At 44.3% G+C, this 25,102-nt stretch overlaps 1 protein-coding gene across 3 annotated transcripts; it reads left to right on the top strand.

Moving 5' to 3' along the window:
• On the top strand, nucleotides 1–24,982 carry ints14 (integrator complex subunit 14). Of its 3 annotated transcripts, none has more exons than XM_038813422.1 (12): nucleotides 1–103; nucleotides 1,575–1,839; nucleotides 5,798–5,905; nucleotides 7,377–7,532; nucleotides 7,958–8,076; nucleotides 11,010–11,152; nucleotides 13,009–13,101; nucleotides 15,051–15,192; nucleotides 16,179–16,312; nucleotides 16,412–16,530; nucleotides 17,656–17,721; nucleotides 19,309–24,982. In XM_038813422.1, exons 2-12 carry the CDS (start codon nucleotides 1,618–1,620, stop codon nucleotides 19,558–19,560), a joined length of 1,554 nt encoding a protein of 517 aa, XP_038669350.1. In that variant the 5' UTR covers nucleotides 1–103; nucleotides 1,575–1,617; the 3' UTR covers nucleotides 19,561–24,982. The 3 variants fall into 3 exon arrangements, with proteins under 3 accessions (XP_038669350.1, XP_038669348.1, XP_038669349.1); XM_038813420.1 differs by having other exon boundaries at nucleotides 15,048–15,192; XM_038813421.1 differs by lacking the exon at nucleotides 1–103 and having other exon boundaries at nucleotides 1,232–1,839; nucleotides 15,048–15,192.
• Nucleotides 24,983–25,102: the final 120 nt, after the last annotated feature.

Here is a 25,102-nt window from a genome sequence, read left to right as displayed (position 1 = left end):
GGAGGACTGGGGCTGGCGGACTGGGAGGAGCGGGAGGCGGCGGACTGGGAGGACAGAGGAGGCGAGGCTTGAGGCTCTGTAGGCCGCACAGCCTGGGGCTGGGGTAGGTGGTGCGGCGGGAGAAGGGGCTGGTGTCTCTGCCGCTTCGCCATCACAGAGCTCCGGGGGGGGAGGAGCAGCACTGGGACTGAATGGACCTTTCACAACCAGTACTAACAAGATGGGCCGAATAGCCTCCGGCATCATTCTAATTGATGGAGTTACTCAGCAGCTTTATTATTATTAGGGGCTGGTTTAGCACAGTGGGCTAAACAGCTGGCTTGTAATACAGAACAGGTTCAATTCCCGTACCAGCCTCCCCAAACAGGCGCCGGAATGTGGCAACTAGGGGCTTCTCACAGTAACTTCATTGAACCCTACTCGTGACAATAAGCGATTATTATTATTGTATCATTCAACTGGGAAGATTGGGGATGGAATTTCCTTCTTGGGGCAGCAGCACGGTAGCATAGTGGTTAGCACAATTGTTTGGGGCTGTTTAGCTCACTGGGCTAAATCGCACGCTTTGAAAGCAGACCAAGGCAAGCCAGCAGCACGGTTCGATTCCCGTACCAGCCTCCCCGGACAGGCGCCGGAATGTGGCGACTAGGGGCTTTTCACAGTAACTTCATTGAAGCCTACTCGTGACAATAAGCGATTTTCATTTTCATTTCATTTAACAGCTCCAGGGTCCCGGGTTCGATTCCCGGCTTGGGTCACTGTCTGTGTGGAACATAGAACATACAGTGCCGAAGGAGGCCATTCAGCCCATCGAGTGTGCACCGACCCACTTAAGCCCTCACTTCCACCCTATCCCCATAACCAAATAACCCCTCCTAACCTTTTTGGTCACAAAGGGCAATTTGGCATGGCCAATCCACCTAACCTGCACGTCTTTGGACTGTGGGGGGAAACCGGAGCACCCGGAGGAACCCTACACAGACACTGGGAGAGCGTGTAGACTCACCACAGCCATTGACCCAGAGGGGAATCGAACTGGGACCCTGGTGCTCTGAAGCCACAGTGCTAGCCACTTGTGCTACCATGCTGCCCTATGTTTAGTTTGCACGTTCTCCCCGTGTCTGCATGGGTTTCCTCCGGGTGCTCCGGTTTCCTCACACATGTCCAGAAAGACGTGCTGTTAGGTGAATTGGACATTCTGAATTATCCCTCTGTGTACCCGAACAGGCGCTGGAATGTGGCGACTAGGGTATTTTCACAATAACCTCATTGCAGTGTTAATGTAAGCCTACTTGTGACACTAATAAAGATTATTATTAAGTCTGGGAGTTTGGAGATGTCAGCAAGTTTAATGGAGGTTGTATTTGAAACAGCAGCAAATTGGATGCCTCATTCCTACATTCCCGTGTCTGTGTCACTGTGAGCACACATTATTTGTACCTTAGACATGGGACTTGTGGCCAGTGCTCAGTTGGTACTTGGCTACTGGGTCAAGTGCTGGGGTTGAATTGGTTGACACTCGGATCCCTCGCACAGCAGTATATTTCACAAGAATGTTCTTTGTTTGATTACAGCAAATCCGTTTCTTCTTGTTGGAAGTGGAGGTGAGCGCCAGCCATGCCGACTGTGGTCTTATTAGATGTTTCCCTCTCCATGACGCGCCCTGTCTCTCTGGAGGGCACGGAGGAATACCAGCGCAAGCACCTGGCTGCCCATGGGCTCAGCATGCTGTTTGAACACATGGCAACCAATTACAAACTGGAGTTCACCTGTCTCGTTGCTTTCTCCTCACTCTGGGAGCTAATGGTGCCTTTCACCAGGGACTACAACACTCTGCAGGTCTGCATTCCTCATTCTCAGTCAACAATTTGTGACAAGTTTGAAAAGGAAGATGATTAGAAAATTGCAGACAGCGGATTTAACAAAAATACATTTGATAAACTTTAATCAGTTATTTCAGGATGAATGATTTGTTCTAATTGTATTAATGATTTGTACTATCTGGTAAGGTAAGAACGTGGAAGTGAATTAAGGAACTGCCGTGAGTAATGCTAAACTGTACAGACCACACGTTAATTATCTCAGTCCGGCTGATCCTGGGCCATTAGATTTTAACCAGGATTCCTGCTCCTGACCGCTGTCAGGTGGCCAGAGCAGGAAAACACTTGTCCCTGAACCTCAGACGTGGATAGAATCGTGTACACCCCCTTGATGGAAGAACCAATTGACATTTGCTGCCATGGCACACATCTGAGGCACATGTTGCTCAAAGCAGTAGCAGTAACTACAATAATTGGTGTTTTCAGGAGAGAAAATTGGAGGTCTACTGTGTATTAGTGACACTATTCCATCTGTATATTTATAATGATGTGGAGATGCCAGCGTTGGACTGGGGTGAGCACAGTAAGAAGTCTAACAACACCAGGTTAAAGTCCAACAGGTTTGTTTCGAATCACTAGCTTTGGGAGCACTGCTCCTTCCTCAGGTGAATGAAGAGGTATGTTCCAGAGACATATATATAGACAAAGTCAAAGATGCAAGACGACACTTTGAATGCGAGCATTTGCAGGTAATCAAATCTTTACAGATCCAGAGATAGGGGTAACCCCAGGTTAAAGAGGTGTGAATTGTCTCAAGCCAGGAAAGTTGGTAGGATTTTGCAATCCCAAGCCAGATGGTGGGGGGTGAATGTAATGTGACATGAATCCCAGGTCCCGGTTGAGGCCGCACTCGTGTGCGGAACTTGGCTATAAGTTTCTGCTCGGCGATTCGGCGTTGTTGCGCGCCGTGAGGGCTGCCTTGGAGAACGCTTATGCGCGATGTTCATTCATCCATTGTCGTAGCGTCTGCATGGTCTCGCCAATGTACCACGCTTTGGGACATCCTTTCCTGCAGCATATGAGGTAGACAACGTTGGCCAAGTCGCACGACTATGTACCACGTACCTGGTGAGTGGTGTTCTCACATGTAATGGTGGTATCCATGTCGATGATCTGGCACACCTTGCAGAGATTGCCCTGGCAGGGTTGTGTGGTGTTGTGGTCGCTGTTCTGAAGGCTGGGTAGTTTGCTGCAAACAATGGTTTGTTTGAGGTTGCACGGTTGTTTGAAGGCAAGTAGTGGGGGTGTGGGGATGACCTTGGCAAGATGTTCATCTTCATTGATGACATGTTGAAGGCTGCAAGTTTCTCCACTCCGGGGAAAGTACTGGACGACGAAGGGTACTCTGTCAGTTGTGTCCCGTGTTTGTCTTCTGAGGAGGTCAGTGCGATTTTTTACTGTGGCGTGTTGGAACTGTCAATGATAAGTCGAGTGCCATATCCGTTCGTACGAGGGCATCTTTCAGCGTCTGTAGATGTCTGTTACGCTCCATAAGACCGTAAGACGTAGGAGCAGAATTAGGCCACTCGGCCCATCGAGTCTGCTCCGCCATTCAATCATGGCTGATATTTTTCTCATCCCCATTCTCCTGCCTTCTCCCCATAACCCCTGATCCCCTTATTAATCAGGAACCTATCTATCTCTGTCTTAAAGACACTCAGTAATTGGCCACCACAGCCTTCTGCGGCAAAGAGTTCCACAGATTCACCACCCTCTGACTGAAGAAATTCCTCCTCATCTCTGTTTTAAAGGATTGTCCCTTTAGTCTGAGATTGTGCCCTCTGCTTCTAGTTTTTCCTACAAGTGGAAACATCCTCTCCTTGTCCACTCTATCCAGGCCTCGCAGTATCCTGTAAGTTTCAGTAAGATCCCCTCTTATTCTTTTGAACTTCCAACGAATACAGTCCCAGACTCCTCAACTGTTCCTTATACGACAAATTCTTCATTCCAGGGATCATTTTTGTGAATCTCCTCTGGACCCTTTCCAGCACATCCTTCCTTAGATACAGGGCCCAAAACTGCTCACAGTACTCCAAATGGGGTCTGACCAGAGCCTTATACAGCCTCAGAAGTACATCCCTGGTCTTGTATTCTAGCCCTGTCGACATGAATGCTAACATTGCATTTGCCTTCCTAACTGCCAACTGAACCTGCACATTAACCTTAAGAGAATCGTGAACAAGGACTCCCAAGTCCCTTTGTGCTTCTAATTTCAGAAGTATTTCCCCATTTAGAAAATAGTCTCTGCCTAAATTCCTCCTTCCAAAGTGCATAACCTCACACTTTTCCACATTGTATTTCATCTGCCACTTCTTTGCCCACTCTCCTAGTCTGTCCAAGTCCTTCTGCAGCCCCCTTGCTGCCTCAATACTACCTGTCCCTCTACAGATCTTTGTATCATCTGCAAACTTAGCAACAGTGCCTTCAGTACCTTCTTCCAGATCATTAATTTTTAAAAAAAATTTAGTACCCAATTCATTTTTTCCAATTAAGGGGCAATTTAGCATGTTCAATCCACCTACCCTGCACATCTTTGGGTTGTGGGAGCGAAACCCACGTAAACACGGGGAGAATGTGCAGGGATTTGTAACTCTCTTGACCAATGTAGAATTGCTGCTGTGCTTCTTTAAATGTTGCTCGTTGTTTTCTCCCTGCGGCCTGGCCCCTTCCTATCCCTGTAATCTCCTCCAGCCTGCAACCCTTCGCGATCTCTACGCTTTTCTAATTCTGGCTTCTTGTTCATCCCCAAATTGAATTGCTTCACCATTAGCAATCCAATCGAGCCTCTCAACTCTGGCATTCCCTCCTTTCCCTCCTCTCCACCTCTCTCCTCTTTCGGAAGGAGGTGAAAGCTAAGAGAGTGCAGAGAAGACTTCCGAACATGGTTCCAGGGATGAGAATCTTCAGTTGTGTGGATAGATTGGAGAACTTGGGCTGTTCACCTGAGAGGAAGTTTAGAGTAGATTTAATAGAATTGTTCAAAATTCTGAGTTTTAACAGAGTAGATAGAGAAAAAAACATTCACATAGGTGGAACGGTTGAGAACCAGAAGACGTAGATTTATAGTAATTCCCAAAATGATCAATGGTAACCTGAGGAAAACCTTCTTTCACACAGCGAGTGGTTAGGATCCGGAATGTTCTATCTGTGAGTGTGGTGGAGACAGATTCACACAGCGAGTGGTTGGGTTCTGGAATGTTCTATCAGTGAGTGTGGAGGCAGATTCACGCAGCGAGTGGTTAGGATCTGGAATGTACTGTCTGTGAGTGTGGTGGAGACAGATTCACACAGCGAGTGGTTAGGATCCGGAATGCACCGTCTGTGAGTGTGGTGGAGGCAGATTTACACAGCGAGTGGTTAGGATCTGGAATGTTCTGTCTGTGAGTGGGTGGGGCCGGGGCGGGGGAGTGGGTGGGGCAGGAGAGTGGGTGGGGTTTGGGAGTGGGTGGGGGGTGGGTGTGGGTGGTGCGGGAGAGTGGGTGGGGCGGGGAGTGGGTGGGGTGGGTGGGGGCAGGGGAGTGGGAGTAGGTGGGGCGGGGATGTGGGTGGTGTGGGAGAGTGGGTGGGGTGGGGGGTGGGGGAGTGGGTGGGGTGGGGGAGCGGGTGTGGGTGGAGAGTGGCACTAGCTTAGCTGCTGGTGGTACAGCATCAACTGGCTGAGTGGTTCGTTCTGTGTTATGATTCTGCTTTAAGATGCTTTGTAAAACCAATTTCTTGGACCAAGATTTTTTAAATCTGCCCTAATATCTCCTCCTGTGTTTCACTGCCCAATTATTGTACTGCTTTGGTGAAACACCTTGTTATAATTCATTATATAAAAGGCACTATAGCAGTTCAAGTTATTGCTGTTTGAGGTTTGAAACTTTCAGTGTGATGCTCACAGCAGCTTTCACTCAATTACATTTGATCTTTTCCAGGAAGCGTTGAGTACTGTCGATGACTATGACAAGACTTGCCTGGAATCTGCCCTTTCAGGGATCAGCAACATTGTGCAGGATGAGTGGGGTGTCTGCATCCCCTGTCAGGTAACTAGACATCTGCTAGCTCAGAGTTTACATTTAACTGCCCCATCTCCTGAGTCTATTTCTCTGGCGTGTTGTTTTGACTTTTGCTGTTCTATTTGGGTTTTGAAATTAGGTGTTCTCATTGTCAATGGGTTTTGGGATTGGTTAAGGTCTCTCCCCCCAAGGTATGAAGGGGGAGCTGGAGAACGTATAGTATTAGTGTTGAATATGTGGGAAGTCCATATTTGGAACACATCCGTTTGTGAACAGTGGTGTCTTTGTCAACGGTTTAATTTGCCAAGTGAATCCCTGTTTGCAGTTGACTGTTTTGATGTGTAAGGGCCGTCCCTGTTGATTCCTTTATTTCATATTTCTTTTTTTTTGTTCTTGTTTTTGGTACATGGAGCTTTAATGGAGACATACCTTTATGTCGAGCAGATTGAGTGAGGGACTCAAAGTTGCAAAACAGTATATTATACCATAGCAGGTTTTAGATTTTGAACAGCAGAACCCAGACTTAATGGCACCTGAGAGATTGGAGGGATTTGGTTTGATTAGTTGGCTGGTGGCCAATGGATTGGCCAGGGACAGTATTCTGCCCAGCAACAGACAGCAATTGGTTCCTGCCAGGTGGGTTTTTTACAGAAGACCCAGCAGAAAGCTCATGGACTCTGAAAGAGACAGCAGTGTTGCTCTCTCTCTTTCTCTCAAATGTTGGCTGCTTGCTATTACTGTGAATTTACAGATAATTCACTGGACCCTCGAGGTGAAAGCAGCTCTCTCTCACCTCTGAACCAGAGGATGTGGGTTCAAACCCCACTATGGAGACTTTAGGGTAAAGTCCAGCTGACACTCCCACTGCCGTACCCCAGGAGTCTTTCACTGATACATTAAACTGAGGCACCATCTGCCCTTTTGTGGATGTTAAAGACCCCGTGGCACTACTCTGAATAAGAGCTGGCGCGTTCCCCCACTGTCCTGGCCAATATTTATCTCTCAATATCACTAAAACAAATGATGTAGTCATTATTACATTGATGTTCATGGGATCTTGCTGTGTGCAAATAGCTGCCATGTTTCCTGCAATACAACTGCCATTACTTCATTATCTGGACAGAGCTTTTCTGGCATTGTGAAAGGTGCTGTAGAAATACAAATTCCTGGCATGAAAGTGCCCCTAAGGTTCCCATCTGTTCAGCTCCTCGTGAAGAAATCAGGGTTCCTCAGGCTCCTGGTTCTGAGCCTATGGATAAGGTGGTTGACGGACATTTTGGTCCTCGCTGTAAAAATATGGATTATCTTCAAAGTGAGCGAATGTTACAATGAGAACTGAATTCATTCGTAATGTGCTGCCCCAACCTCTTGTTGCAGCATATTCACACAATGGCATTGGCCTCTTGTTGCAGCATATTCACACAATGGCATTGGCCTCTTGTTGCAGCATATTCACACAATGGCATTGGCTAGAATTTAAATGTTTTCTCTTTTTCAGGTGATCCTTGTAACGGATGGGAGTTTGGGAATAGGCCGAGGATCACTCCGACATTCCCTCTCTGTCCTCAGTCAGCGCTCCGAGGAGTCAAAGTTCCCACTTCCCTTTCCTTTTCCATCAAAGTTATATGTTATGTGCATCGCTAATTTAGAAGAGGTACGACATCTCCCAAGAAAATTGGACCTTTGCTTTCAGTAGCAAATCCCCCAGAATACTGGCTGCTCTCTGCACTGGGTGGTTTATCCCAATGTTCTTCTGTCCTTGCATTGTGTGTGTGTGTGTGTGTTAATATAACTATTTATTAGAAAATTAACTTGGTACTGTCCCAAATTTATCTTATTGTAATGGTAACTGATAACATAGGGAGGAGATTATGCTCCACCAGTGAGAATTAGATCAAAACGTTATTCTTGGCTGTGTGCATACACGTAACTCCAACAGTGAGGCTGGATTGAGAGGGATGGAGAGTGTTGGAAGTGAGGCATTGTACAATTTGTGGCTGTAACAAGTGTAAAGGTGTGTGTGTGTCAGTTGGTGTTTTACAGACTGATGGTCTGCTGACTCAAGTTATTTTTTTCCAGCTGCAGACCACGGACACACTGGACATTCTGGAACGTCTGATAGATTTAAATAATGGCGAAGGACAAATCTTCACTATTGATGGTCCGCTCTGTCTGAAAAATGTGCAGTCCATGTTTGGGTATGTCATTGCTGTGAATGTGACACAGATTGCTTATTTGCCATGATGTCCGTATCATCACTTTAAGGGGGTTATGTTCTTGTGGAGATTTGCATGAGCCAGTCTGTGATACATTCCAGCTCAAAATAACAAAGTATCATGCTTGGAATGCACAGCAGAATGGTGTTTGCCCTGCTCCCTGCCCCTCACCATCCTGCCCCTTGTGTCCTGGCTATACAGCAACAAATGACTCTTTCTCTGATCCAGAATTATTTTGAAGTCATGCACACATTCTGTGCAGTTAATTTGGTTAAAAATATCCAGTTCTGGACTCTCACAGGAAACAGGCTGTAAAAACAGTCTTTCCCAGAATCGGGTATTTTCTGTCCAGGATTTGCTTGCTTTTCTTTGTTTCTCCACTGCTGTTGAGGTGTTTGGACGCATAACATGGTACAGCTTGATGGACAAATTGTTGCCATTTTGAACAATTGCTGGCAAGTTCCTCCCAGTCATTAATGTCAATGCCACTACGCTTCAGGGAGAGTTTCAATTGTCTTTGAATTTCCTTTGTACTTCCCCGGAACGCTGACCAACTGAGAGTTGAGACAACAGGACCTGAAGAGGGAGACACTTTTTGGCCACCCATAGTGTCCAATCCATCCAAGTTGATTTTACAGGAGTTTTGCCTGAATGTTTTTGGAGCTAGTTATTGAAAGCACACTGGTGTCTGACAGTTCTTCAACTGAATTCGAAGGATGTGAGACATTGCTGGTGGAATTTCTCTCCTGTTAAATGTCAATGATACACAGTCCAGATTACACTGCAGTATGGGAGTGTAGTGACGACACCTGCTCTGTGCATCAGCACTTTGCTGACAAACACTTGCTGGGTTGTTTGAGAAAGGTGAACTTGCACAGCAGATCTGATGTTGGATCTCCTCGTCAATGGTGGCTGTTGAGGTACGGGAAGTGTTCAATATATTCCAGAGTCTCTCCTTCAACATATATTGGAGGCAGAAGATTTGGTTGGCCAGATTGTTTTGGCAGGACAGGCCTAGTTTCTTGAAGAGATCAAGTGTGGCTTGCAAATGTGGTGCAGAGTGGGCAATGACACTGCAGTCACCCACAAACTACATCATGTATGTCTACGGTAGTCAGATTAGTTTTGACTGAGATGGGAGAATTTTCCATCCAGTTGGGATTTAATACTGACGGCAGAGGGCAGTTGATCTTTGATGAGATGAACCTTCTGCACTGTAAATTCTATGATTCTATGAATAGCCACTGTCTGGTGGATTGTGAATGGTATGGAAGCTGCCTCTCAGGCCAGCTCCATACCGGCCCTGATCTTGATGGCAGCTGTTTCAGACCTCACACTCCAGACAGTTGCTGTCATATCATCACGAAGCAGTTGCAGAACGGTGATGACGTTTCTTGGAGCTCAATCCACAGAGCCTTGCAGTTTCCTCAGTCAGATGCTTTGGTCAGGACGATGAATACAATGAACAGTTCCTGATGTTCTGGCAAAAAGAGCCAATGTCAGATGTTCCTCTGGAAGGTCTAAAGCCACATTGTGTCTTTGGGAGGATTTCCTCAGCCACGGGAAGTTGGCAATTCAGGAGAATTCATGGGAGAATAAAACATAATTAATGGTGGGCAGCACGGTAGCACAGTGTGGCTTCACAGCGCCAGGGTCCCAGGTTCGATTCCCTGCTGGGTCACTGTCTGTGTGGAGTCTGCACGTTCTCCCCCGTGTCTGCATGGGTTTCCTCCGGGTGCTCCGGTTTCCTCCCACAGTCCAAAGATGTGCAGGTTAGGTGGATTGGCCATGATAAATTGCCCTTAGTGTCCAAAAACAATCAGGAGGGGTTATTGGGTTACGGGGATAGGGTGGAAGTGAGGGCTTAAGTGGGTCAGTGCAGACTCGATGGGCCGAATGGCCTCCTTCTGCAGTGTATGTTCTATGTCTATGTCTCACGACCCCAAGGACCCAGGCGGCACAGTGGTTAGCACTGCTGCCTATGGAGCTGAGGACCCGGGTTCGATCCCAGCCCCGGGTCACTGTCCGTGTGGAGTTTGCACATTCTCCCCATGCCTGTGTGGGTCTAACCCCCACAACCCAAAGATGTGCAGGGTAGGTGGATTGGCCATCAAATTGCCCCTTAATTGGAAAAAAAAAATTAAAAGAAATAAAGATGGAGATAGTAGACAGCATTAAATATCAAGGATAGATGTTAGAGAGTATTGAATATCCAGGATAGATATCAGAGAGTATTAAATATCCAGGAAAGATACTAGAGAGACTATCCAGGATAGATATGAGAGAGTATTGAATATCCAGAATAGATATTAGAGAGTATTAAATATCCAGGATAGATATTAGAGAGTATTAAATATCCAGGATAGATATTAGAGAGTATTAAATATCCAGGATAGATATTAGAGAGTATTAAATATCCAGGATAGATATTAGAGAGTATTAAATATCCAGGATAGATATTAGAGAGTATTAAATATCCAGGATAGATATTAGAGAGTATTAAATATCCAGGATAGATATTAGAGAGTATTAAATATCCAGGATAGATATTAGAGAGTATTAAATATCCAGGATAGATATTAGAGAGTATTAAATATCCAGGATAGATATTAGAGAGTATTGAATATCCAGGATAGATATTAGAGAGTATTAAATATCCAGAATATGTATTAGAGAGTATTGAATATCCAGGATAGATATTAGAGAATATTAAATATCCAGGATAGATATTAGAGAGTATTAAATATCCAGAATATGTATTAGAGAGTATTGAATATCCAGCATAGATATTAGAGAGTATTAAATATCCAGAATATGTATTAGAGAGTATTGAATATCCAGGTAGCTTTTGATGAGTAGAACATCTCCAGTATGCACCTTGGATTTCATTGTTGTGACTTTCTTTGGCGTTGCAGCAAGCTGATTGACCAAGCATACTCTCCTTTCCACGCTGTGTTAAAATGTGGCCACCTGGTGTCTGACATGCAAATGTTTCCAAGACCAGAACCTGTTATCATTGACGAAGAATTGGAGCCTGTTCCAAAAACTATCAACACAGGTGAGTGTGTTCAGGTAAATCTGCCTGTTGCTGGGCAGACTCTTCCCTTGGTTTAACTTTTGATTCTTTGTGCGAATCTTTGCAGAATATTGATAAGAGAGAATCAAAAACTTTGCCACTTTACATGTTAGTGCCAGGATTCTGAAGTTCAGTCATGGTATAAGCAGAGCACAGCTTCCTTTTCCCTAACCCTGTTCTGAAAGAATGTGATTGATGTGGAACTAGCTCTCTGACTAGTATGTCTGAGCACAGTAAGAAGTCCCACAACACCAGGTTACGGTCCAACAGGTTTATTTGAAAGTATAAGCTATCGGAGCGCTGTCCCTTCATCAGGCGAAGACTTCAGTTTCTGGCCAATGGTAACCTGAGGAAGGAGCAGCGCTCCGAAAGCTAGTGATTTCAAACAAACCTGTTGGACTTTAACCTGGTGTTGTAAGACTTCTTACTGTGCCAACCCCAGTCCAGCGCCAGCATCTCCACATCATGGTATGTCTGAGTGATGCAGTTAAGTTGGTGTCACAGAGTGCGTCACTGTGAACCGTTCAGTTTATATTCACTGTGAACCGTTCAGTTTATATTCACTGAGGACTGGGTTGCCACCACTCTGTCGTATCGAGTGTTAGCCTTGTGTTACCTAGAGAACGTGAACTCAAATCCCAACAAGACTGATGAGAATTTGAAATTGGCTTTTAAATCTAGAAATATGATCAAATGTCCTTGAGGGAAGGAGGTCTGATGTCCTTACCTGGTCAAGATCATGCTTGACACCATCTTTCAAAAGAATATTGGATGAATATTTGAAGGGCGGAAACTTGCAGGACTGTGGGGAAGGAGCAGGGGACTGGGACTGGTTGGAAATTTTCCACCGAATCAGCACATGCCCCATAGGCTTAATCGCCTCCTCTGATATTCTTGGGAAATATGGAAAGCGAGGGCTTTAAGTCTGCTCCTGTCACATCATAAGATGTGTTTGTTTTCGAAAGGATTTTCCCAGAGTTCTTGCTGAAAATGACTGTTGCTTTTTTTGGCTTCTTGGATTTAGTGGTGAGGTGGGGAGGGTATATGAGGTTACGTCACCAACAGAGTGATGTGGGATTCCACAGCACAGACACAGGCTGTTAGAGCCAACTGGCCAATGCTGGTGTTCATGCTGCATGGGGGTTAACTCCAACCCTGCTTCATCTTATCCTGCCAATACACCCTTCAATTCCTGTCTCCCTCGTGCTTATCCAGCTTTCACTGTACCTCTGCTATTCTTCTCAACCACACCCTGCTGCATTCTCTATCACTCTCTGGGTAAAAATGTTTCTCCTGAATTCCCAGTTGGCTTTATAACTGGCAGGGTGAACATGTTGACACTGTGTGTTGATAATCGGGAACCTCCAGCATGTGCTCAGAAAGATGAAATGTTCTCACATTATATGCTCTTTGTTGCAAACAGAAAATGCATCACTGCATTGAGGTTGGTCATACTCCAGGCAGGGGAGTGTTGCTTCAACCTGGTGATTGTTGGGAGATTAGTCACACTCCAGGCAGGGGAGTGTTGCTTCAACCTAGTGATTGTTGGGAGGTTAGTCACACTCCAGGCAGGGGAGTGTTGCTTCAACCTGGTGATTGTTGGGAGGTTAGTCACACTCCAGGCAGGGGAGTGTTGCTTCGACCTGTTGATTGTTGGGGACATGCACCAGCGAGACCTGTTTATTTTCTGACTGACCCAGTTACAAACTCCTGTTAACAAACCAGTCTTAGCTCTGCACCAATAAACGTTATGCTGCAGGTTATAGTCCAGGTTTGGGAGGCAGGGGGAGAACCTGATGTCATTTTATCTTTGATTTGATTGTGTTTTTCTTTTGCAGAACTGGATATAGTGGGATTTATAAAGATTGCTGATATCGCCAGTCCGCCTGTACTTTCTCGTCACTTGGTTTTACCCATAGCGCTGAATAAAGGTGAGTCCCCGATCCGTTTAGATATTATTTGGCATCTTGTGAGTGTCAGTCACACAGTACCTGACTATCAGTGAGCAGCGGGCACTGTAAATGGGGCCAGTGGAGTTAGCACTGTGAGACATTACTCTGGATAAAAGCAAATTACTGCGGATGCTGGAATCTGAAACGAAAGAGAAAATGCTGGAAAATCTCAGCAGGTCTGGCAGCATCTGTAGGGAGAGAGAAGAGCTACCGTTTCGAGTCCAATTACTTTGTCAAAGCTTTGACAAAGAGAAATTACTCTGCCTGGAGTCCATTCAAAGTGTCAGCCAGCCCCTTCGCATCCGAGTCAGAATATTTGGGTTGGCACCCCAGTGAAGCACTGGGGGAACGCTGCACTGTTGGTGGCACCATCTTTCAAATGAGGCATCTGTCCTTTCAGAGGAATATAAAAGATCCCATGTCACATAAATGACGTGGAGATGCCGGCGTTGGACTGGGGTGAGCACAGTAAGAAGTCTTACAACATCAGGTTAAGGTCCAACATGTTTGTTTCAAACACTAGCTTTCGGAGCACTGCTCCTTCCTCAGTGTGAAGTATACTCAGGTGAGACTTTTTACTTTACAGAAAAGAGCAGGGAGTTCTGCTGGTATCCTAGCCAATATTTATCCCTCAATCAACATCACTAAAGCTTCTGGCCATGATCACATTGCTGGATCTGGGATCCTGCTGTGCACAACTTGGTTGCTGTGTTTACTACACTCCGAGTGACTCCATTCATATAAAAATTTACAGTACTCAATTCTTTTTTTCCCAATTAAGGGACAATTTAGTGTGGCCAATCCACCTACCCTGTGCATCTTTGGGTTGTGGGGGTGAGACCCACGCAGACACTGAGAGGATGTGCAAACTCCACACGGACAGTGGGCCGCAATCGGACATGGGGCCAGGATCGAACCCGGGTCCTCGGCGCCTTGAGGCAGCAGCGCTAAGCACTGCATCACCGTGCCGCTTCTTCATATAACAATGTAACTGGCTGCAAAGTGCTTTTCGACATCTTGGTGTGAAAAATGTGATAAATACAAATTCTTTCTCTTCTATAGGGCAGCACGGTAGCATTGTGGATAGCACAATCGCTTCACAGCTCCAGGATCCCAGGTTCGATTCCGGCTTGGGTCACTGTCTGTGCGGAGTCTGCACGTCCTCCCCGTGTCTGTGTGGGTTTCCTCCGGGTGCTGCAGTTTCCTCCTACAGTCCAAAGATGTGCAGGTTAGGTGGATTGGACATGATAAATTGCCCTTAGTGTCCAAAATTGCCCTTAGTGGTGGGTGGAGTTACTGGGATAGGGGGAGGTGTTGACCTTGGGTAGGGTGCTCTTTCCAAGAGCCGGTGCATACTCGATGGGCTGAATGGCCTCCTTCTGCACTGTAAATTCTATGATCTATGAATATGACAAACAGAAGTTGTGTGAAGCTGAACCTGTTGATATTGGTCTGATAGGTCAGCCTTTCATTTCAGGGTGATTTGATGTTTGATTGTTCTGGTTGTTCATCACTGGCGGGATGATTTCAAAAGCAGAAAGAAGATAAAATGAGAGGCAGATATTTCTGATTTGGTTAAATGCAGCATTTGGGAGAGAAATTGATTTGGCCACATGAGGCAGACAGCGGAGCGGCGTATCCCACTCATTGCACGGCAGATAAAAATAATCACTTATTGTCACAAGTAGGCTTCAATTAAGTTAGCTTCCATCTCACTGCATCCCCATATAAACCCAGGATTTGCCATCTGCCAGTTTTGTGAAGGTGGGAATGTAACAGGAGAGAGAGGTTTGTAGAAAGTGATGTCCTGCAAGATTGAAGTGTCCTTGTATGAGGGTGAGATGGTGCAGCAGAGTGTAGTGTTGCTGCTATTGGGGAGCAGAGGGTGAATGTGCTGACACTAAACGTTTGTTTTCTTTTGGTAGAAGGTGATGACCTGGGGAGCGGGTTACCTGAAGAAACTGAAGATGAGACCTCTGCTTCTCAAATTGCTGGAAAGATGCCATCGTTTTGTGTCTTGCTGCACGGAAGCCTCAAAGTGGAAGGGATGGTGGCTATAGTGCTACTCGGGTGAGATGCTGTACACTAACCAGCTCTGAAATTAGCCAAGTATCTTTTGTAAAACACCCGCTCTTTGTCTCTAATTCATACTGAGAGGGATTGGCAAAAAAATCCTAAAACATTGGTAACAAATTATTATTCACAAACCAGAATGACTCTTCATACATTCAAAGGCCACGTTCAGGATAGAGGCAAATTACTGTGGATACTGGAATCGGAAACCAAAAAGAAAATGCAGGAAAATCTCAGCAGGTCCGGCAGCATCTGTAGGGAAAGAAAAGAGCTAACGTTTCCAGTCCAGGTGACCCTTTGTCAAAGCTGCGTGCACCTCCACCCACTCTTCCAGTGTCATGGAAGGATGCCACATTGATAATTCCTTCCCTTCCCTGGGTGCTGGGCAAGGTGTAGAGGATGACACTGTGTTAATCAGTCTTGTATCCTGCCTACACTGAGCTGCTTTCCATTCTTGCTTGATACGGAGAGTTTGGCCTCCTTTCAGCAACTCGAGCCAATTGGCCGATCGATCAGCAACAGCCTCAGGAAAGCCTGAGAATTGTTTCCAGACTAGACACCTGAGCTCCCTGCAAGATCCGAGTGCACAAGTAAACCCTCGGTAAAAAGCTGAATCGTTTGGGGGTACTAATGCTTTCCGGCTCCACTTCACACCTCACACTGACTATTCCTGTCTACTTTCCATAAACAAAGGGATCGATTCGGGAAATTGACATTGCTCACTTTATAATTATTCATCTAACAGCTGAAAGGTCAGTACAACTTCCTCACGAGAAGCTAATTGGTTGTATCATTGTTAAGTTGCTGGGCAATGCAATAAGAAATTGAGTGTCTAAAATGGAAAGCTTTGCGCACCGAACCCTCCACCCATTTTGTCTCAATTTCCCCATCCTCTATATACGGTGTTGAAGCTGGGGAACGCGGTTCATTAATCTACTGGTTTCATGGTAATGTTTGTAATATACTTGCTTTGATTTGATCAGACCAGACTGGTACGGGATGTTGTACTCCCAGGCTGACAGCAAAAAGAAATCTAATCTGATGATGTCCTTGTTTGAGCCTGGTCCAGAGCCGCTTCCTTGGCTTGGAAAGATGTCGCAATTAGGGCCCATTTTGGGTGAGTTTGAACTTGGATTTTCTGTGAAAATAGTTCTCAACACATCTTGTACCCAACCACCATGTTTATTTCTAACTGTAAAATTTTGGTTAATTGCAGACGCTGAGGAAAATCCCTATGGTGAGGATGACAGCAAAAGCCCCTTTCCCCTTCAGCCGAGGACGAAGCGCAGTTATGCTCAGAATGTGACAGTGTGGATTAAACCCAGTGGATTGCAGGTATGGGAGCTACTGAGCATTGTGATGTTAGCCTGACTGTACCGATTGATAATTGGACAGTTTGGAGAACGGACAGAAGCTCATTTTAAGAATTTCAGTCAATCCAATCAGCACCATAAATTGGCCCTTCACTTTGTTACCTCTTAGAGCATAATGAATTAAGAACAAAAACAAAGAAAAGTAAAGCACAGGAACAGGCCCTTCGGCCCTCCAAGCCTGTGCCAACCATGCTGCCCGTCTAACCTAAAATCTTCTACACTTCCAGGGCCCGTATCCCTCTATTCCCATCCTATTCATGTATTTGTCAAGAAGCCCCTTAAGGGCAGCACGGTGGCACAGTGGTTAGCATTGCTGCCTACGGTGCTGAGGACCCGGGTTCGAATCCCGGCTCTGGGTCACTGTCCGTGTGGAGTTTGCACATTCTCCCCGTGTTTGCGTGGGTTTCACCCCCACAACCCAAAGATGTGCAGGTTAGGTGGATTGGCCACGCTAAATTGCCCCTTAATTGGAAAAAATGAATTGGGTACTCTAAATTTTAAAAAAAAAAGCCCCTTAAGCGTCTCTATCGTCCCCGCTTCCACCACCTTCCCCGCTTCCACCACCTTCCCCGGCATTATTATTAATTGTATAGATGGTTTATTTTACTTTTTTTTAAAATTTAGAGTACCCAATTAAGGGGCAATTTAGCATGGCCAATCCCCTGCACATCTTTGGGTTGTGGGGGTGAAACCCTCACAAACACGAGGAGAATGCGCAAATTCCACACGGTCACTGTGAAGCAGCAGTGCTAACCACTGTGCTGCCTGGTTTATTGTAAGTCCTGCTCAGTATGTTTGAAACATGCTGCTTCATACATGCATCAGAATTAAACAGTAAATATCTGTCCTGACACTAATTACCCTAAGATGGTCTGTCTCTGTTGTGTGCTGCTGGCTGACTTTGTGGTTCTGTACTTTGCAGCATAAACGAAGGAGTGGCTGATGTTTGTAGTGTTGCTGTCATTTCTAACCTTTACAGGACCACACAGCTGGATGCTGGATACTTCGTAAACCAAATAAGTTCTTAACATATTCAAAGGAGAAGTAGCCTTTAAAGACCATCTAATGGTTTCTCTTTTGACTTTAGACCGATGTTCAGAAGATCTTAAGAAATGCTCGGAAACTTCCAGAAAAAACACAGACATTCTACAAGGTAAATGCATTGATCCTCGGTGAATTTACATCAGCAAATGAATTAAATGAAAAGTAGTGTGTAGGTAATCAAATCGGAGAGTAAAGAGAGTATGTTCTTTGTACAATCTTTATTTATCATAGAAATTTGGAATTTATTGTGCAGAAGGAGGCCATTCGACCCATCGAATCTGCACCGGCCCTTGTAAAGAACAGCCTACCTAAGCCCACAACCCCACCTAACGTTGTTGGGCATTAAGGGCAATTTAGCATGGCCAATCCATCTAAACGCACATCTTTGGACTGTGGGAGGAAACTGGAGCACCCGGAGAAAACCCACGCAGCCACGGGGAGAACGTGTAAACTCTACACAGACAGTGACCCAAGCCGGGATTCGAACCTGGGACCCGGGAGCTGTGGGGCAACTGTGCTGCCCAGCTCCAACCAAATGGGGAAAATTTGATGGTTAATTTTTTTCCTGGCTAATCTGGAATATACCATTTGGCTCGTGATCCTTGACAAAGTGTGACATTGGAGAGATTATCTTTAAGCTGCTGACATATAAAGGCAGTAATGGATGGAATATGCAGTTCCGCACTTAGGACAAATTTTACTCCTCTTGAAATAATTAAAATGCCAAAAGAGTAATTGAAGTTTTGACCAGTTATCGCCACACTTTCCTATGCTCTTCCTCGATAAATTTACCACTCACAACACTGTCTTGGAAATATATCGGCGTTCCTTCATCGTCGCTTGTTCAAAATCCTGGAATTCCCTCCCCAACAGCACTGTGGGTGTACCTACACCATGTAGACTGTGGCGATTCAAGAAGGCAGCTCACCACCACCTTGTCTACGGACAGACAACAAATGCTGGCTGAGTCAGCGACACCCACATTCTTGAATGAATACTAAAAGCGAAACCATTGTGTAGACACAGGAGGTCCAGCAGTTGCTGACACAATCTGCACCCCAAACGTTGACTGTCTGCATGCAGCCAAGCCCATATTGCCAAGGTTATCTTTCTAGCTCATCCTGAAGCATCTGGAAATTCTAATATCACCGGTTATCAGACTGTTGCCATTCCAAAGACAGAGAGATTATTTAGACATTGGGCCTTTGTCCTCATTTTCAGTTCCCCTCCGCCTCCTCTAATCTTGACAGTGAATTCCCCCATCTGTAACCTCCAGCCATGGTACCTCCCTCCCTGTTAGGAGCTTTTGATGAAAACCAGATCTCTGGGCTGGGGGAAAATGCCGTTTAGCTCCCTCTTCTTTCATGTCCGGGATCCAAATTGAAGCGGAAGGGTCTTTATGAAATATGATTAGAAGCATTTTAATCCAATTTCTATTAAATAATGGAGCACAGCACCACTGGCAAATGCCAATAATTTACAGCTTTGTTGCGAGACTGATATGAGGAGTGGAAATTGTCCTTGCTAGTACATTAAAGGGTTTAGTCATATTAAGGCAGATACGAGCAGCATGCCATGTCTTTTGCTGCCCTTTGCCTGAGGGTTTCTGACACTATTTCTTAGCATTCACATTGATGAACATGTTTCACATTCTAAAAGCAAACTATCCTTCACCCTGCGCTTTTTCCTTCTGCAGGAACTGAATCGGCTGAGAAAGGCAGCCCTCGCGTTTGGATTTCTGGACCTACTGAAAGGTGTGGCAGATATGCTGGACCGTGAATGCACACTCCTTCCAGACACAGCCCATCCCGATGCTGCATTTCAACTCTCCCATGCCGCCCAGCAACTAAAGTTAGCCAGTACTGGAAACTCAGAGTATGCAGCATACGAGCACAACATTGCCCCTCTGCAGACAGACTTCTCCAGCAGTAGTGCTGACAGGCTATGATTACAACCGAGACTATATTTGGTTCACTTTTGAGGACCTTGCTTTTTAAAACCAATGTTCTGCTGGAAGTGCCGTGCACAAGGTTACAGCAAGGGACATGAAGCTGTTTAAAAAAAACAAATGCTACAAAATCTACCTGCACCAAAAGAAAATCTTTTTTACACAATCTATTTTTTAATAAGCTCTGGCTTTTTGGTTACTCTTAGTGAAGATTAAAATCTCCATTTCTTTGCTTTTTCACTGCACATAAGGATGTGGTATGGTGCAGTTCTTGTACTTTCTCAACTAATCCTTCTCTAGTTACAGTCCAGACCAACCCTGTGTTGGCTCATGTCTGGGTTTTCTACCTGGTTCTAGAGGAGTCCGTGTTTGGGTCCAGGTGTGACTCTGACTGTTCACATTTGGGATTGAAACTACCACCATTGAGCACTCTGGGTGTAGCTACTTAACCCAACTCTTAGCTTAGGCAGAATAAAGAGAAAGATGTGAAAATCACACAGGAGTGATACCTAATCCTTAATGTGATTCATTAGGCATCTGGTTTGAGTGTTGACTTGTCCACAGCTGACAGAAAAACTCTCAAGTCTACACATAACTGAAAATAGTTATGAATATTACAACATTCATTACATATCTGAAAGCATCTTCTCATTTGGGTCAAAGGGGGTAAAATAAAAGCCTCAAGTTATTAAAATAGCATTTACAAGAATGCATCCAAGATTAAGTGTGCACTTAAAATTCTAAATTTGAATTAATTCAGGAAATATTTGTGGAGCAGACTCTACGATCCAGAACTCTGCAATCTCTAACTAGTAATGTAGACTAGAGCAGGAAACTAATTAATAATAATCTTTATTGTCAGAAGTAGGCTTACATTAACACTGCAATGAAGTTACTGTGAAAACCCCCTGTTCGGGTACACGGAGGGAGAATTCAGAATGTCCAATTCACCTAACAGCACGTCTTTCAGGACTTGTCGGAGGAAACCCACGCAGACACTGGGAGAACGTGCAGACTCCGCACAGACAGTGACCCAAGCCGGAATCAAACCTGGGACCCTGGCACTGTGAAGCCACAGTGCTACCCACTGTGCTGCAATAGCAAAGATAAACCAGTGATCAACTTCAGCAGAAGCACAACAGGTATATTGGGTTTGTGTTTGAAATCTAGACCATTGCTATTCCAGTGCTGGTTGGTTTCTTTTAATTTTCACGGCTTCAGTAACTGAAGGTTTTTAAAAAGGGAACTATTTTTAAACTGCTTGCTGATAGTTGCAATTTTGTTGGGGTTGTTTTCACTGTCAGTTACAGAGTAATGATCGATTTGCTTCAAAACCAGTATCTTGTAGATGTTAACTCTGATTAAGTTTACGGAAACATGTTCTTGCTGACTAATCAAACTGTCATTTTTGATTGCTATCTTATCACTATCAACAAAAAAAACCTTTGTGCAGTTTCCTTCCCCGTCAAGCTGTGACATGTTTCAAACACTGATGCAGCACCCTTTAAAATGACACAATCTATGCTTTGTCATTTAGTGTTTTTCAAACAGTTTTTTGTGGGGCCAGCTGACCTTCATGACACACACCATGTTCGCTTACTTTTAATGCAAAAGGCAGCCTGCTTGGTCCTCACATTCTCCAATCAGCTTCACAGAGGGCAATGTGCATACCAGGTGCAGACTTCAACCTTAAAAAGGAATTTTTCACCCACCGCTTATCTTTCAAATTATAAACCATTTCCTCTCATTTGCCAGTACGTCTCTGCATATATACACGCATGGGCTTTGCAGTCTTCATTTTTGTGCAAACAGAAAATCCAACCTCGCACATGTAGGTCGTCGTGAAGGGTAATAGCAACAAAATGCTTGTTTTACTCAGCACTGGATTCTCTTGGGAGATGCTACTCCAGAATGCTGACAGTCTTAGAGGCTTTTGGCATGTTTTTAAATGTGCTGTTGCAGGTCAGGTACAGCAGCTTAGTCTCTTTGTTGGAGTCAATTAACTCTGGGGTCTCAACCTCAAAACGGAATTTTTCACCCACCACTTATCTTTCACAAACTAAACCTTCTCCCCTTATTTGCATTGGTACAGTTGACAGAACCATACCTCAAGAAATCATGTTTATGCTGCTTTGTTCCCAAGTTAAGTTTCTTTCTTTGTTGGCTGTTAACCAGAGGCCTTGGAGCTTTTGTACAGAAATAACACTAGCACTGCTCTGGACTCTCCCGAGCAGCTCTCTCCAGCAGATGAGCGATCCTGGCTGATAGGTTCTGTGTCTTTTGGCCGTCTCTTTCTTTAAATAAAATGATTCCGTTTCACAGTCTTTGCCTTGCCAGAAGCTAGAAAAAGGAAGAAGTTCTCCCGTGTGATTTAGCAGCAAAGGCACGTACATACGGGGTGCTTGATGCAAAATGTACGTGACCTGCTCCCAGCTGCTGCTTAAGGCCAGAGGACTGCACACAGCCTCATTTTGTTATTTAAAATTCTCAATAAAAATGCCGCTAGCACCCTTTGTGCACTTCTCCCACAACCCTCCCGACACCATACTCTGAGAACCCTGATATATATAGTACCATGTTCCGGTATCCCAATAACCCTCTGAAAATTCTTCCCACTTCCCCGCTCCATTCTATGATACTCTTGGATGTTTACCGTGTTAACCCCTGAATTAAACTTATCATTTTTAATTCCTTTGGGATGTGAACTATTATCATCCTTTGTTGGTTCTTAACTTCTTTCTTGGATACAGTCACACGTAGGCCAGACCAGGTAAGGATGACAGATTTCCTTCCCTAAAAGTACATTTAGTAAACCAGGTTCACAATGTCCTTTTTGGTAGTTCTATGGTCACCATACTTGCTATTTATTCCATATTTTATTTAATAATTCAAATTCCCAACTGCCATGGTAGGATTTGAAAGTGAATGTCTGGATCAGTACTCCACACCTCTGGATTACTAATCCAGTAACAATTACTAAACTGCCATATTTCCTCCCCGCCTAATCTTGATAAACTCATCAATTCCCAACCTTTATTTGAGCAAAGGACCCCAATCTAGCTTTCACCTCCAAGATGGACACCAGTCTAATTTGGATACATACCTCTTGCTATTCCTTCGGTGTGCTGGGTCAGTCTCCCATTGTAGGAGTAGCATCAACACACTTCAACACTTTGTGGGGAAGGACCTTAGCAGTGATGCAAGGTCTGCATCGCTGCTAACCTTGCAGAGGCCTTGGAGCTTTTGTACAGAAATAACACTAGCACTGCTCTGGACTCACCGGTGCTGCTCTCTCCAGCAGATTCAGATGAGCAAACTAATCTCTATTTTTTTGTGAAAGTTATCATATTCCTGGAATAGGGTGAAGAGTTGTACAGAGCACATTCAGCTGGGCCTGAACCATGGTCCTCCACCAATCCAACATTCCTTGCTTTTTATGATCAATAACTATGACATAAAAGGCCTTTTAATTTGCCTTTTCAATAACCTTCTCCCTGAATGATCTTCCTTCTTTCGGAAAGTCTATTTATCCATCCTCACTGCTGTCTGTACCTACATTGTTAATTTTACCAGTTGGTGCATCCTTTCTTTCCTCTGTTTATTTTGCCAATCTTTTATAGACCTGCACTAATGAGCCCATTTCTCTGACCTACAGGCACTTTTGGTGTTTGCTCTGCTCCTTCATTTAGCATCATCAGCAACTACTCCTGTGCACATCATATCTCTATATCTATATATATGTAAGAGCAGCCCTCTTGCAATTTCTGCAAAACATTCCATTAGTTAAGTACAAATGTCCTTTACCCATTGTCATTCTAAATTAAAATTTTACAGCAAATTCAGGGCCAAGGTTTAAACTGCCTTCGAGCATCCAATCTGCCTCTATTATCCGAGATGGATATCAGACTACATAACGCTTCTGCAATTAATTTGCCTACAATAGACTCAGACGTGGGGATGAAACCCGTGGTGAGCAACAATGGAAAATATAGACCACAGTCATCTGTTCCTCTTCAGCATGCTATAATATTTCTCACTTAAAACAAATTTAGTGGAATCATTTACGAAAGTACAACCATGTAAAACCAAAATAACATTCCAGCAATGTACCAAGCAGTTAGATGCAGCTCTCCTACCATATCAATCTCTGATTTCCAAGGGGCTGTTTGTCAGTCAATATAGGAATACAAAGAACAAAGTAGAATTTGCTAGTCTTCAGATCATTGCAGAGCATCACTACCAACAGGTGTATATGGACATGCCTTCCAAAAGGTTATGGTACCTGTGTAAGGGGGGAATCTAGGAGGGCCTTTTTATGTGTTTTACACTCACTCAAGTTGAGCCACTGATGTTTGGAGCAGTGTTGGAAACAGAACTCGGTGCCAGATTCTGTGCCATGTGCAACGTTTACTGAGATCAAGTTTTAGTGAAATCAGTATTGCACTTTATCCAATTAAAAATTGTATCTATAATCTACATTTGTGCAGAATACATAGACTGGAGCTCACTCAAAACTGTTACCTGTATCCTAATCCACATCCAAGTCCTGTTCAATCATCACCCATGTCTGCTAATCGACACTGACTTCCAGTCTACCAACTCCTTAACTTTAAAACATTCTCGAGTTCAATTTACTCCATTGCCTTGTCCTTTCCCAACTCTGTAACCTTCCTGGCTTAAAATGCTTCCTAAAATCTACTTTTCTGATCAATTTCTGTAAGTGCCTTGGAGCATTTTCTTTCTTTAAGGGCACTTACAGAAATGCAAATTACTCTTGTATGTCTGCCATTCATTTTACCAAATTGCTAAAACTTAATAAGGCTTTACATTAAGCAAGGTACTGGAGTTCATTTCTCAAGGAAAAGAATTGAAAAGCACAACAGTTACATTCAATTTATATAGGTCCTTGGTTAGACTGTTGGAGTACTATGATTAGTTGTAGTCTCTGTAATTAAAAAAAGATATAAATGCACTGGAGAAGATGCTATAAAGATTTTCTACAATAATCCAAGAACTGAGGGGTTATACTCATCAGAAAGGAGTAAATACACTGGGGCTATATTCTGTAGAAAAGCAGAAGACTGAGTGGTGACAGATCATGATTAGGATAGACAGTAGGCATACACGTTTCAACTTATGCAAGATAGTCACTAATACATCCAATAGGGAATTCAGGAGGAACTGGGTCAGAATGTGGAACTCATTCCCACAGGAAGTAGTTGAGATGTAGATGCATTGAAGCAGAAGTTAGCTAAACAGGAGAAAGGAATAAAATGATTTATTGATAGGTCAAATTAAGTAAAGTGAAAGGAATTTGGCCTGAATGGATCTGTTGTGCCAAAGGGTCCGTTTCTGTTCTGTAAATACTTTGTAATATTAGAAATCTATTCTAAACTGCAATATTAAATGACCTGTTACTCAATGATATGTATCTTTGGACTAATTCTTTCTTTATCCTACTCACCCAGTTTCGTCCAAACCATCATGTAACAATAAGTAAAGACAAAAGCAGCCACTTACAAAAAATGACTAAATGGATGGA

Source organism: Scyliorhinus canicula, chromosome 12 (assembly GCF_902713615.1).
Source record: "Scyliorhinus canicula chromosome 12, sScyCan1.1, whole genome shotgun sequence".
Taxonomy (NCBI): Eukaryota; Metazoa; Chordata; class Chondrichthyes; order Carcharhiniformes; family Scyliorhinidae; genus Scyliorhinus; species Scyliorhinus canicula.
The sequence above is the reverse complement of the archived record's forward strand: the minus strand, read 5'-3'. Positions and strand labels throughout refer to the sequence as shown.